We start from the raw sequence: 12,931 nt of genomic DNA, 5'->3' as shown, positions 1-12,931 counted from the left end.
AAACTGTAAGTTGGCATTAAGTTGCAAGCATAATGAAATTATTTCTCAGGCCGCTCCGACGACAACAGGATGATGGCAACGCATCGCTGCCACTTGCTGTTGCTGCTGCTGTTGCTGCTGATGTTGCTCCTGCCACTCCTGCTGCTGCTGCCACGGTTCCTCAGCTGGCAAGGCGTCGGCACATAAATACTTCATGCTTAATTGTCCTTTTGGGTGTAATTTCAAACGCTGCCACGCACACAGCAGGCAACGCACGAGATGACAGCTCTTAAAGCCGAGCTAAAAGCCAACCCTCTGCCCCATTTTACACCCCTTAACTGGCGCTTCTTTCGCTTCTCTCGCTTTGTTGCCTTTGCATCATTCTTTGCGCTGTAATTTTAGCGCTTGACACAAAAGTTGCAATTTTCGCCGGCTAGGAGCGGCAGAGAGATGGGGTTTTCGCGTGGAAAAACTTCCTGATAGAAGTAGAAAGGGAACTCTACCGGAGACTGACCAGAGGAGAGAAATGAAAGCAAAATTTAAGGGAACTCCCAACTTTTGCTCGTTAGCGTTGCCTTAACCCAAAAGCAAACTCGCTGCAATGGCAACTGCAACACTTGCTGCAATCGCAACTGTGGTCACACTCATGAGGCGCCGGCCCTTAGCAATTCACTCAACCATGCTCTGGCCACACTCGAGCCTCATTCAAACATTTTACATTTGCACAACCATCCTGCGGTCTTCCAGATGGAAGGCCTTCGTTTGTCAATGGCATGAATACACCGAGGTCCTGAAAGAGCGGCCAGCAGACTTTTGTGAGTGTTTATTGAGAGCTCGATGAGTTCCGGGAAATGTTAATGAAGAAAAATTGCAATAATCGGGCTGGCCAGCGGCTGAATGAAATGAATGGACATAAAACAGAGGAGGCAGAAGGTAAATAAAAACCTAAAGCAAGTAACATATTCATTAAGTCCCACTTTATATCAAATTTCAGTTATTTTGAGGAAATATTTTAAATAACAACTAATAAATATTACTAACACAGCAAAATATATTTCAAATTTATTCCGTTAATTCTTGGTTGAATAAACAAGAGATTTATTGCATCGCACAGACTCTAACTTTCTAATGTTATTTTCAAGGTATACATAAGCTGATTGCTTGACTAAACCAAAGTTAAAAACTAAATCGGTATTTTCAATGACCAGTTAAAGCAGCATGAGGAATAATTTGTTTAGGATTTTGAACCACTTCCAGCTGTGTTAATAAATTTCAATAAATATTTTCAATGCATTTCGGTGCGCTTTGCATGAATGTTATGATGTTTGCACGCGTGAAACGTCAACAATCAACGCACCAGCGAATAAGTGAATGCACTCGTGCAGCTGCTGCAGCTCACATGCCGAATTTTGGCCAGAAACAAAGCAGGGCCGAAATCAGAAAGCCCTAAACCCAAAACCGAAATCGAAACAACAGCCAGAAATTCGCCGGGGCGAAACGAAACGATTCTGGCAACGCAATCCACACGAAAGGCAGACAGAGAATACTCATCCATTTTTAAATTTTATGGCACAAACAAGCAGCGCCAAAATCGCAGATCCAGATGGGGGGCGGACGCCGGTCGCGGGGGCGTGGCACTTACCCACACAATTCTCTTTGGGAAATTAAACGCTACGTGATTGAAAGTTTGCTCACCCAAATGGCACATGACCAGCTTCATTTTGGGCTTCAGTTTTAGCTTTATCTTCGGTTTTCAGCTTCAACTTTGCCTGCAGTTTGTTGGCCTCATCAGCGAAGGGGGCGTGGCACGTAAATGGGCGTGTGCGTGTGGCGATTTAGTGTTCCGTTGGGGGAAGGCGCGTTTAATTATCCAGCTTAAAGCAATTTCATTCATTCCGAAAATCAACTCAGGTGGCCAACTGCTCTTCCCTTCGCACAAAGTGACTATTACTTTTCACCCCTTCACATAACAATATTTCCTTCGAATTGGAGAACACTAATAACTAATTAAAATGCCTGGTGAATGGTAGCTTCCGTTTTTAAATAATAGCCCACTTTTCTCGCAGTGTTTCCACTCCGCCCATGATTTGTGACTCATGAGTGTTGGACACACATTAGCCGCATTTGCATGACACACAGGCCGGCCACCACGCCCCTTTCTGCCTGCATAATTGGCGCCAATCAAATGCACTAACATGAAGGGAACGTAGTAGATAACAAGGAAAAGAGACAGCCAGATGGCGAGCGAAAGAGAGGGCACGCCGCTTCCTTGGCTTCGTGCAACTTCCGCTGCCTTCTGGTAAGTTGCCTGCCTGCTTTCTACTTTCCGTTTTTATCCGCTAACCAAAATAGAAATGAAATAAGTATCTGCATGGCCAGCCGGTCATTAGCGGCGACATTCTAGCCACGCCCCCTGGCCCCGCGCCGCCTGCTTTTTTTTCCTACAGCCAGCTTACTCATTTCCGCCCATGGGAAAAGTTTTATGAGATTCATAACTTTGCCTTGGCTTCGGTTTATTCGCCCGTACAATTTTTTCTTCCATTCAGTTTTTTTTTTTTGCATTTTGTGCAGCTTGTGCCACGTCTCGTCTCATTTTTATTGCTTTCTTAATTATGGAGTCACTTTACATTGACACGCTCCGGAGTTTCTGCCACTGACCCGTGCGCACTCCATGAAAACGATGCAAAATAAATAGCAAATAATTCGGCGCAAGCCGCTTAAAAGTTGGCAAACTATGGCTGGCTGGCCAGCTACGAAAGTTTAACTTTGTCATAACCTCTTTTTGTGCGAAATACTTTAGCAGCTCCGCCCGCCCCTTTATGGTTAATTAGCAGCAGCTCAAATTTCACTTTAAATATTTACGGAAAAGCGAACGGACGGTTGACAAGTTCGTCCTTTTTATTGGGTATTTTTTTCACATTAATAGCGCTAGCCAGTTAAGCCACTATAATATTTGAGTTACTACGAAAGTTATGTCTAAATTAAACTATTTGGTATTGTGAAATTTCATTGCTCGTTATAATTAAAGTCTGACAAACATTTTAACCACTTACTAGCCTTGCTTCAAACATAATTATAACTAAATATCCTCAGTTCTGGCTCACTTGCCACTCCTAAAAAGCATAAGGACTCCCCTCATCACAAGCTTTATCACCTGTAATTAGTCACTCTTAATCAGTTGCCCTCAAGAAGGATTTTGAAAAAACGAAAACATAAAGTAAAGATAATTAAGGGCAATAATAGGTAAGGAAAGCGGGTGAAAAACTTGCTGTAATTTCTATGCTAATTGCTGGCAGTCACCTTGCTGTTTGGGTTCATCAACAGCAATTAAATAAACACAAAAATCCCCCGTGCAGCGTGAGCAGCGTTAAGTATACGCCGCGTTGGCCGCAAGTGGCGGTGGTTTTGGCTGAAAGCGCGAAAACTTGCAGCCTGCCAGCAGCTCAGCACGATTCTGTGTCTCTCGCTGCCTGTCGGCAAAAACAGGCCACAATGGACCATTAACTGGTTGACAACAACATCAAAAGCCCCCTCCCCCCCCCACACCGACCAACCCAACCCCTCCAGGCAATCCCAGGTTTTAGGACTGGGGCTTAACCCAACCACCCGGCGGGCGGGAAATGGGAATCTGACGGAATCCAGCATCAAGTCAAACGACACTTCCGTTCTGCAACAAGCACCCCCTCTCTCACGGATTTCTGTACTTGGTGTCGCGTCCAGCATTTACAGTTAACCACATTTCCGGATTTTGCATCCTGGTGACTTCCGTCCTGGCATTTTGCGCACAGCATGCAGCTGGCAAAGTCTAAACAAAACGAACGAAAAGGTGGCACCGAAAAGAAGTTCCAGTTGTCATATGCACTGCTCGGTTCGGCTCGAGTCGGAGTTTTGTTTAAATAATTGAAGCAAAACACTTGCGGATCGCTCATACGCTGCTTGGCCCACGTCAATTTGGGACTGGGCAAGAAGTCGGCTTACTAATGAATAAATCAGCATGCACTGGACACGGCAAGCAAACAAAGCAAAAGCTCCAGTTCCTGTTGCCACTAATGAAGTCCTGCAGAGAGGAAAACGAGTTTCAAAGCTCATAATCAAGAAAATACAAACTTTATTATAAAATGTTATTTCTGGCAAGGTAACATTATGCATATAAAAGCAGCCAAATATGAAAAAAAGCTATACAAAATTATTAAAAATCTTAACTTAAGTACTCAATGCGCTGTGTATAATCCTTCTTTTTTGAATCCTTATGAACTCTTCTAGAGTTTTGAGCCAATTAGATTATTTTTTTCCTCTGTAGAGCTGTGCGCACGTGCGTTGTCATTTGGTTTGAAGCTGCAAACACACAAAACACGAAATCTCTTTGCCTTTTCGGACAAATCAATTAGTTGGCAAGCGGCCAAGGAGACGGGTAGACTGGGTGGGCTCTTAATTATGCGCCAATGTTGCCATTGCAGTTGCCATGACAATCCAAACTTATTTAATGGCCACCGAGCGGATCGCACACGCATACACGCACATATAAACACACACACCACCAGTCAAGTGCCGGGTTACAAACTTTGCCCGTTGCAAGATTAAAAAAAAAGGGAAAAAGATTCTCTATGCACATAAACAGTTTACAGTTGAAAAGTTAAAAGCATGCCAACACCTGCTTTGCACACACACACACACACGCACACGCACACGCACGGAGATTTTCTCGGTAAAATTTGTGGCATTCACCTGATTTGCCCCTGCTCGAAAAATACACACACACACACATCCTTTTGGAGACACTCCAAATTTTGACAGTTAACAAATTTCGTTGCAAAAGTTTGGCACATGTTTGCCATTGACAGAGAATTATGTCGGGCCCAAAAGCAGGACATGTTTGCCCGGGAAAAGGGAAAACCAGCCGAGGAATGGGCCACAAAATTAAGTGAAGCATTCGTGCGTGCCCGACAAAGGTGAGAAACTGCAAACTGCAAACTGCAAACAACTTCATTCTGCAACCAGATTTCCATTTTTTTGTCTCCTGCTGCTGAAACTGCTGTTGACATTCCGGCTGCTAAGTAAATTAATTAAAAGCATTTTACCACTGCCAAGCCGACTGCACTTACCGGCAATCGAATTGGCCGCAGGAACTCAATGTCGGCTCTTCTCTGGAATTTTGGTCAAGGATATTGCATTAATAACTGCTTTCGATCGCATCACAGATTGGATTTTGACCAAATCCCAGTTTCTTGTCTGCGAAATTGCACAACATGAGCTTTGGTGATTATCATACAAGCAAAAATCGAGCCATCTGGTTAATCAAATGCGGGTAATGTACTGTTGATATATTTAAGATATAATCATAATATTTTCTCTTAAATATATATCTTAAATATTCACTTTTAAATATCGTTTTTGTAATCTGTATTATTAAACTTGTTGCTCGCAGAGTAAAGTATGTAACAGGCAACGTTTCCAACCTTATAAACTATATATGTTCTTGAAACCTCGTATAAAATTTATTAATTTATTATTAATGTAAAATATATACTCGTAGTAAATTTTAGATGTGTATGATAAATCAACAAATTCTTGTTCTTTCCAAGAACTTTAATTTCTTCCTGAATAAAGATTCTCCCCCTCCACATGCTCTGATCATCTTTAAGAATCCTTGAGACAATCCGGCTAGGATTTACGGTTTCAGCCACGTCAGTTGCTTTTGGGACGCAGCTGCCGAGGACGTGGTTGTCGGCGGATAGTTATTGAACCGGTATATATAACCGGAGAATATGTGAAGTGGGGGTAACTTAGGGTTGCCTGTTTCGAGGTTGCTTTTGGCCGCACAACTGTGGCCATGTCGCAAATCGTTCTCCGTTGTCACTGGCCAAGGCGCAGAAAGCGCCCAAATCGTTTGTGTCTTTGCATCTCTTCGGGGATGCGGGGCATTTAAAATCGCCCTGCGGCACACATGCAAAACAAAGGAAAACTACGGGGGAGTCTAAGAGTCCTGGAGGGAAGGAAATTAAGTGCTGACCATTTTTCGACATGGCATCCCCACGCCGCTGATCCTTCGCCTCCTGCTTCGCTCATGCATTCATTTCACTTTGCACTATTTTCGGATTAAGTCCTGCGCCTGTCATGTTGATTTGTACGCCTCTGTGTGAGTGTGCGTCAGGATGAGTGAGTGCGAGTGTGAGTGCGAGTGTGAGTGTGAGTGTTTGGGCCACGTCTGCGGTTGCAGCGCTTTTGGCATTTTGCGTTGGTGTCGGAAAAGTTGAATGATGGCGTTTGCCTTTACTCAACCTTTCTACCCTCCACTTCCCCAACCGATTTTCCTCCTTCATGTGTGTGCGTGCGTTTGGGACCCAAATATTGTTAATCCCATTGATTTGTGTTAATGATTGTCATTGACACTGTTGACAGAACTGTTTGTGGAACCCATGTCCATGGGCCTGCTCCCTTCCTTGACCTCGCCACCGTTTCGCTACCCCCTCGCCACCAATCGGCAGCCGTTTCCGGATCCGGTCACTGCGGTCACTGGTCTTTGGCCTTTGGTCTACGGTTCCTGTCCCTGGTCGCTGGGAGCCAAATTTTATGAAAGACCACAACAGCTGCCAGCTGAGGTGCTAAATTCAGTTTGGGCTTTGTTTAAATTTTCAGCTGGCCACAAAAGCTGGGACCCTCGCATTTTCGCCACAGTGCGGAAAATTATAGGTGTCGTTATAAAAATAGCTGACCACAAAGGCAAATGGGATTAAATTGTTAATGATAATAATTATAATTGTATATCTTTGCTTAATAAGCTCCTTTTTTTATTATTTAGGCTATATTAGTTATCCCATGTGTGAGTAATAGAGCGGCTCGTTTAAGTATTTAAGTAAAGAAAAGTTCTTTAATCTGGTGGGTTATTAGAAAAAATTGGAACTCAACTCAATATCATGCTGAAGGTGATTTTTCTCTCTGCCACGAAGCCCAAGGACAATTCTCGCCGGCTCACTTGAGCGGCTGCAACTTGGAAATCTCAAGTGGACGAAGTCCGGGCTGTATAGTATGGTTGCCCCCCGCCTTCCCCTGCCACTGAAGCGGGTATGTTTGCTTTGCTGCTTGGCTTGTATTGATATTTCACGAGAAATCAACACAACATACAAATAGTCAAGCACAGGCTTCCTTGCCACCTTTTTCCCCGGTCCACTCACCTTTGAGAGATTTCCAACTTTGTCACCATTTGCAGCGGAAATGAAAAATCAAATCGAAGAAAGGCACAGGAAATGTAGCTCTTCGCTTTTCACTTCAACACTGTGTGTATGTGTTTGTGTGTGTGTGTGCTGTTTAAATTTAGCCAATGTCTATAGAAGTGACTGCTGGAGAGCCTCTCCACTGTCTATTACAAAACTCTCTCCGGCTGGATATCTGTAAATGTATTTGTAAATGTCCTTGCCGCTCCACGTGGCTCCTTGTATGTGCTTGGTAGTACTAACACACATGTCAGTGTGTCGTTCGCAATACCTATGGCTATAGGTAGGTGGATCCCACTCCCAGTCGGAGTCAAGCTTAGACATCAAATTGTGTTTTCATTGTTTTTCCAACGTGCCTTTCGATACTCTTCTAAGCCGTCGGTAAGATTATAAAAAATGCTAGCATCTATACATTCTACATTTTATTGTATTATGAAGGAATCCTCCAGTAAAAGATCAGGCCTTAGTAAGAATGTAAGACATTGCAAGCTTTAAATATACGATACCTTATTGAATAAACTCGTTTAATCGCTTAAGAACTTGTAAATAAAAAAAGTTCAATATAAGCATTGAGCTTTGGATCATTATCCCCAAAATTCATAGCTTAATATGACTCTTGTTAGCAAAATGCTTCTGCTCAACAATAGCTCCTTCGGATTCAATTCGATTTTGTTTCGTTTTCTGAAGAGTAACCGAACTTCGATTGCGCCCAGTCAGCGTCATTCACTTGTTTTCTCTGGGCATTTGTCTGCGCTTGAGACGTTTTTATCGTTTTGGCCATAAGCCTAAACAAATACAAACAATTTTGCCTCAACAGAAATAAAAAAGGGAACTCACGAGAGGAGCGGAAACACTAGTAGAGCCAACAAGAGCAGGGCAGTGCTGCAAAAACAAATTGTAAAAATGTCGAAAAAATATAAACAGAAATCAGCAGTCCAATGGGGAAAAACCACGGGAATAGAATGAGCAAACTCTGTGAAAACAGAGGAAAATCAATTGAATTCAGCTCAGACAGCTCTCAAACCCAAAGCGAAAACCAATCGCAAGACCCACACACACAAAACCCCAGCACGAAATGACACAAAACTGTTGCTCTTGATTTATTGAAATCATATACCACAAATCAGACAATTCACGCACAAACCGTACAACTAATTAAATGATGAATGCCTGGTACAATAGCTCAGAGACTTAAACTCACCTCAACGACTGAGCTCAACAAATAGAATTCCCAGAAGTTTGATTGAACACAATGAATGATTTAATTAATAAATAAATAGGTGTGTGCACACGTGTCTCAGTATCGGTGTACGGAGCAAAATTTCAATTGCAGCACAAGTGTGGCACAACAATTAATTATTGAGCCCGTTGTGCGTCTTGTTCTCAAACTCCCTTCACTGGTGCAACGGTGCGTATGCGTGACAACGTGTTGCAACACATTTGTCGATTGCCGATTGTCGATGGCAGTTTGCATTTGGCAGATGCAGTTTGCCGTTTGCTGTCGAAGCTTACAGCTTTCGACCCACTCTGCCATTTAGTCGGTTGTTTACTGTTTTCCAGATTCCGCCTGCTGTTTGATTTCAACTGCAAAATGGACCACAAATCAAATGGACAAAGCTGCAAAGTCACACATCGGATGGCCAGAGCGATTGAGAATTGGGCAAATAGAATACGTTAGTCGCAGGCAAAGTGAATAAGACCCAGTTTCTGTATCAGTTACATTTGCCTTGCAACATTGATTCGGCCATCAAATCGAATTACCATATGCTAAAAACCGGGCTAAAAAAGGTTAATTCCCTTCATAGTCGAGCCAATCAACTCGCCATTGTCGGTTTTCACTGCTGCTGCTGCTGCTGCTCAATATTCTAGCGAAAATTTCGTATTTATTGCGGTCTGCTCTAAGGAACTCGAAAGAGGTTTTTGGGACGGGTCGAGTGGGATTTTCTGAGCCGCAAACTAGTTGGCTGAGTACTTCTCGATGCGCGGCAACCGCAACACAGCACACAGAAACTTTCGCAATCGAAAATGATAGCCTGAAGGGGGCAGCCGAGAAAATTTGTGTGAGTTTCCAATGCAGCAGCTGCTGTTGCTGCGAAAAACCCCCACCCGGCTGCCGGGAAATTCATCCCACTGCCAGCCTGTATGCCTCTTGCCGTTTGGCGAATTGTTTCATTTCGCTGGCAATGCCTAAGCCATCAAAGCCGCATAATACAGAAAATTTCGAAGCCATGTCGAATATGTTGCCTACCTTGGGGCGCTTTGGGTACTTGCCACTTGGTACTTGCTACTTGATGAAAATGCAATTAGTGCGCGATTTGAATTTGATACCCCAGCGAATTCGCACTTGAACAGAGAGCGGCAGGCCGAAGTTGCCTTCCTTCGCAAGAGACAAAAGAATTCAATTATAATTGCATTATGGCTAAAAGTTTCGGCTCATAATGCGATCAAAATATTGCGAATTAAACGCATTTGAAAATCTATTGAAATTGCCATCGCTATTGGGTAAATGGAAAATGGAAAATGGGAAAAGGAATATGGAAATGGAAAATTGGGGAATGGGGCTCGATTAGGCAGGCGAGTCGTCGCACTTAAATGGCTCAATCAGACGTGAAATTTGTTCATTTGCGCCAGCCGAGTGCATGAACAAATGCATGATTGAATGAAAAGCACACACATACTTACACGGGGACAGAGCCGTGTCGCACAGATACTCACCCACACACACGCAGAGGCACACACAGAAATCAGGTGCCTAGACATGTAGAAAGCGTGACGTCAAAAGGTGAACGAAATGAAATTGAAATATAAATACAAAACGCATCAGGCGCATAAGCAGAGCAATCAAGCGCGAAATCTGTGCACAGCAATGCATAACTGCAGTCTCTTTATGAGAAAGAGACGGGTAGAACAATGCCGAGAGAGACGGGTAGAATGGGCACAAAAGGGAGGGCGCCATTCATATTCACATTCACATTCACTGTCAACTAGGAATGTGTAGAGTCTACACTGTAGACATCATTTAAGTCACTCCCGCATCAGCACAGGCACCCACACACTCACACATAAGCAGACAAAGAAGGGGATAGAGTTGGGCTATTAGAAAGAGAGGGTTAAGCACACACAGCTGCCAATAGAAAGAGATGGCCGGTGGGTGAACCGCCAAGGCAACTGCCAATACATTGACATTATTGACTTGCTGTCGTGGCATGCAAATAACAATGCCAAGCCCCACTGCATTTTCCCCCTATTTCCCGCCGATTTTCCACCATCGCCTCACAATTCTACACTCTCATCTCGAGGGCTGCGAAAATATTTGCCAGTCGAGATAAAAAATTGGCAGCGATACGAATCGGTATAACAAAACTAGCTAAACAATAACGAAATAACAAAAGCTATTGACATCAATGACAGCGTCCACAACCAACAATAAACAATTCCATAACCATATTACTGATATCCAAAACAAACTGTTCAATTCACTAGCAGATTGCTTAAAGTCAAGCAAACTTTACGTTAACTTTTAAAAAACCTAGAGTACTAAATTATCTGAATTAGTAGTGAATATTAACATTTAAAAGCTTTTAGGACATTAAAATAAACCCAATAATTCACTTCACTTCGTAAGATTGAGGGGCTTCCATATTTTGATTAACAGCTGACCTACAGCAACCGGTTTAGATGCGACTCAATCTTTAGAGATGATCTCGAACAAGTTGGTGACTCAGCTCGCACAATCCATTGTTCAATTCTTTAGAGAGCATCAATGAGCTTTAGTTGGATCGCAACATGCCAAGCGAATGGGGTAAGTTATTTTGTAATCTCCAGATTGTTGTATTTTTTAAAATTCACAAGTGGCTTTTCCTGCTTTCCACAGTATTTCTGATCTTCTGTCTGATCCCAATGGCCTCCGGGGGCACTACAGCACCATCGCTGAGTGCCAGTCCCATAGTCTTCGCCCGAAATCTGTTCCGGGCGCTCAACGATGAAGTTCCGCCCGTGAATATGATGGTATCTCCGGCTGGTGCCCGCAGTGCCATGACCTTGGTGTTCATGGGGGCCAGCGGGAAGAGTGCAGAAGAACTGCGCTCCAAATTGATCCTGGGTGTGTCAAATAAATCGGAAGTGGCCAAACAACATGCGGAATCCTGGACCGATGAGTGCTCCTGTGCGAAAAAAGGAGTTGCGCTGCGTTTGGTCACCCGATTGTACGTCAATGAAGAGGAGAAAATCCGAACTGACTTTAATGACATGGCCTTGGAGTTCTTTAATGCTGAGGCTTATTCTCTTAACTACTTGAACCCGGAAGATTCTGTCAAAAAAGTTAACAAATGGCTAGAAAAACAAACGTTTTACACTGTACGAAATCTGTTTACGCCTGAGGTTTTCAATTCCGAGTCCAGTGTAATCCTTGTAAACTCACTATTCTTCCGAGCCAAATGGGACAAGATATTCCCCCAACAACTTACACAGGTCGATGACTTCTGGATCAATCTTCTCCAGCGAATGGAAGTTTCCATGATGAGGCAGATTGGTCAGTTCCGCTATGGGGAGTCCAAGAAACTAAAATCACAGATTCTGCAGTTGCCCTTTGAGAGATCCAACTTGACCATGATGATTATTTTACCGACTGCTATCGATGGTTTGCCCGAATTGGAGGAAAAACTTGGTCAACTGGACATGAACGAGGTAGCCGCCAAAAGTCTAATGAAGGAAGTGGATGTAACTATTCCCAAATTCAGAATCGAGTGCGCCGTTGATCTTAAGGTTCCACTACAAAAGGTAGGTCCTATGTAATTACTTTGAATTGACACCTCCAACCATTCTATATTTAAGATGGGTATTAATAGTGTTTTTGAGACTGGACAAGCGGATTTGAGCTATCTTTTCGAAATGAAAACACCACAAAAGATTTCGGAGGCCAGACACAAAGTGTTTCTAAATGTTACTGAATTTGGGTGCGAAGTAGCACCAGAAGCAGGTAAGTAAATTGAAATGTCTTCTTTTGTTTTACTTCAGATGTATCTAAAATTCCATTATTATCAGAGGTCCAACCTGAAGTCCTCAAGAAGAATCCCGATCGCAAGTTCTTCAAGGCCGACCGCCCCTTCGTTTTTGCCATACGCGACAAGAAAAACGTTTACTTCGTTGGTCATTTCATTAAGCCCTAATTGCATGTATTTTGATGGTTATGGCCCACAGGCAATCACGCCAAAATGGGCAGTATCCCAATGAACTTCAAATTATTGCCAAACAAATGTACACAATGAATGCGAAATACAACAAGAGAAAACGATATAGTTCATTTCCTCGACTATCAGATACCCCTTAACTCAGCTAATGGGATATTTAAAAATATAGTTTGAAATAGGTACGATTTTGGGCGTGATACCAAGGATGCCACGGACACCCAGGAAGTCCTGGAGCTTCCAAGGAACTGAAAGTCCCTTGACCTGTCTTAAGGTAATTGAAGAATGGAAAATTGGAATTGCAAATATAGTTTCTGAGATCGAAGCGTACATACGTACAAACGTTCGTCTGATAAACGGACATGTCCAGATAGACTAGACTAGAAGCCTAGTGAGTTCTCCTGCCGATTGAGATTACATATACTTTACAATGTTTCCTTCTACCTGTTACATTCCATTCGACGAAACTAGTATACCCTTTTACTAAACGAGTAGCGGGTATAAAAACAGCAGGCGCATGCTAACATTTGTGCGGTGGGAAGATTTTGGGGTGCA

The 12,931-nt window shown here is 43.1% G+C and overlaps 1 protein-coding gene across 1 annotated transcript; it reads left to right on the top strand.

Moving 5' to 3' along the window:
• Positions 1-10,838: 10,838 nt before the first annotated feature.
• Positions 10,839-12,483, top strand: LOC6733926 (serine protease inhibitor 42Dd). The gene is made up of 4 exons (XM_002080934.4): positions 10,839-10,992; positions 11,065-11,969; positions 12,024-12,168; positions 12,234-12,483. The coding sequence occupies exons 1-4, from the start codon at positions 10,977-10,979 to the stop codon at positions 12,356-12,358; spliced, it is 1,191 nt and encodes a 396-aa protein (XP_002080970.2). The 5' UTR covers positions 10,839-10,976; the 3' UTR covers positions 12,359-12,483.
• Positions 12,484-12,931: the final 448 nt, after the last annotated feature.

This window comes from Drosophila simulans, chromosome 2R (assembly GCF_016746395.2).
Source record: "Drosophila simulans strain w501 chromosome 2R, Prin_Dsim_3.1, whole genome shotgun sequence".
In the NCBI taxonomy this organism is placed as follows: Eukaryota; Metazoa; Arthropoda; class Insecta; order Diptera; family Drosophilidae; genus Drosophila; species Drosophila simulans.
This window is presented reverse-complemented; position numbering and strand designations above follow the sequence as displayed.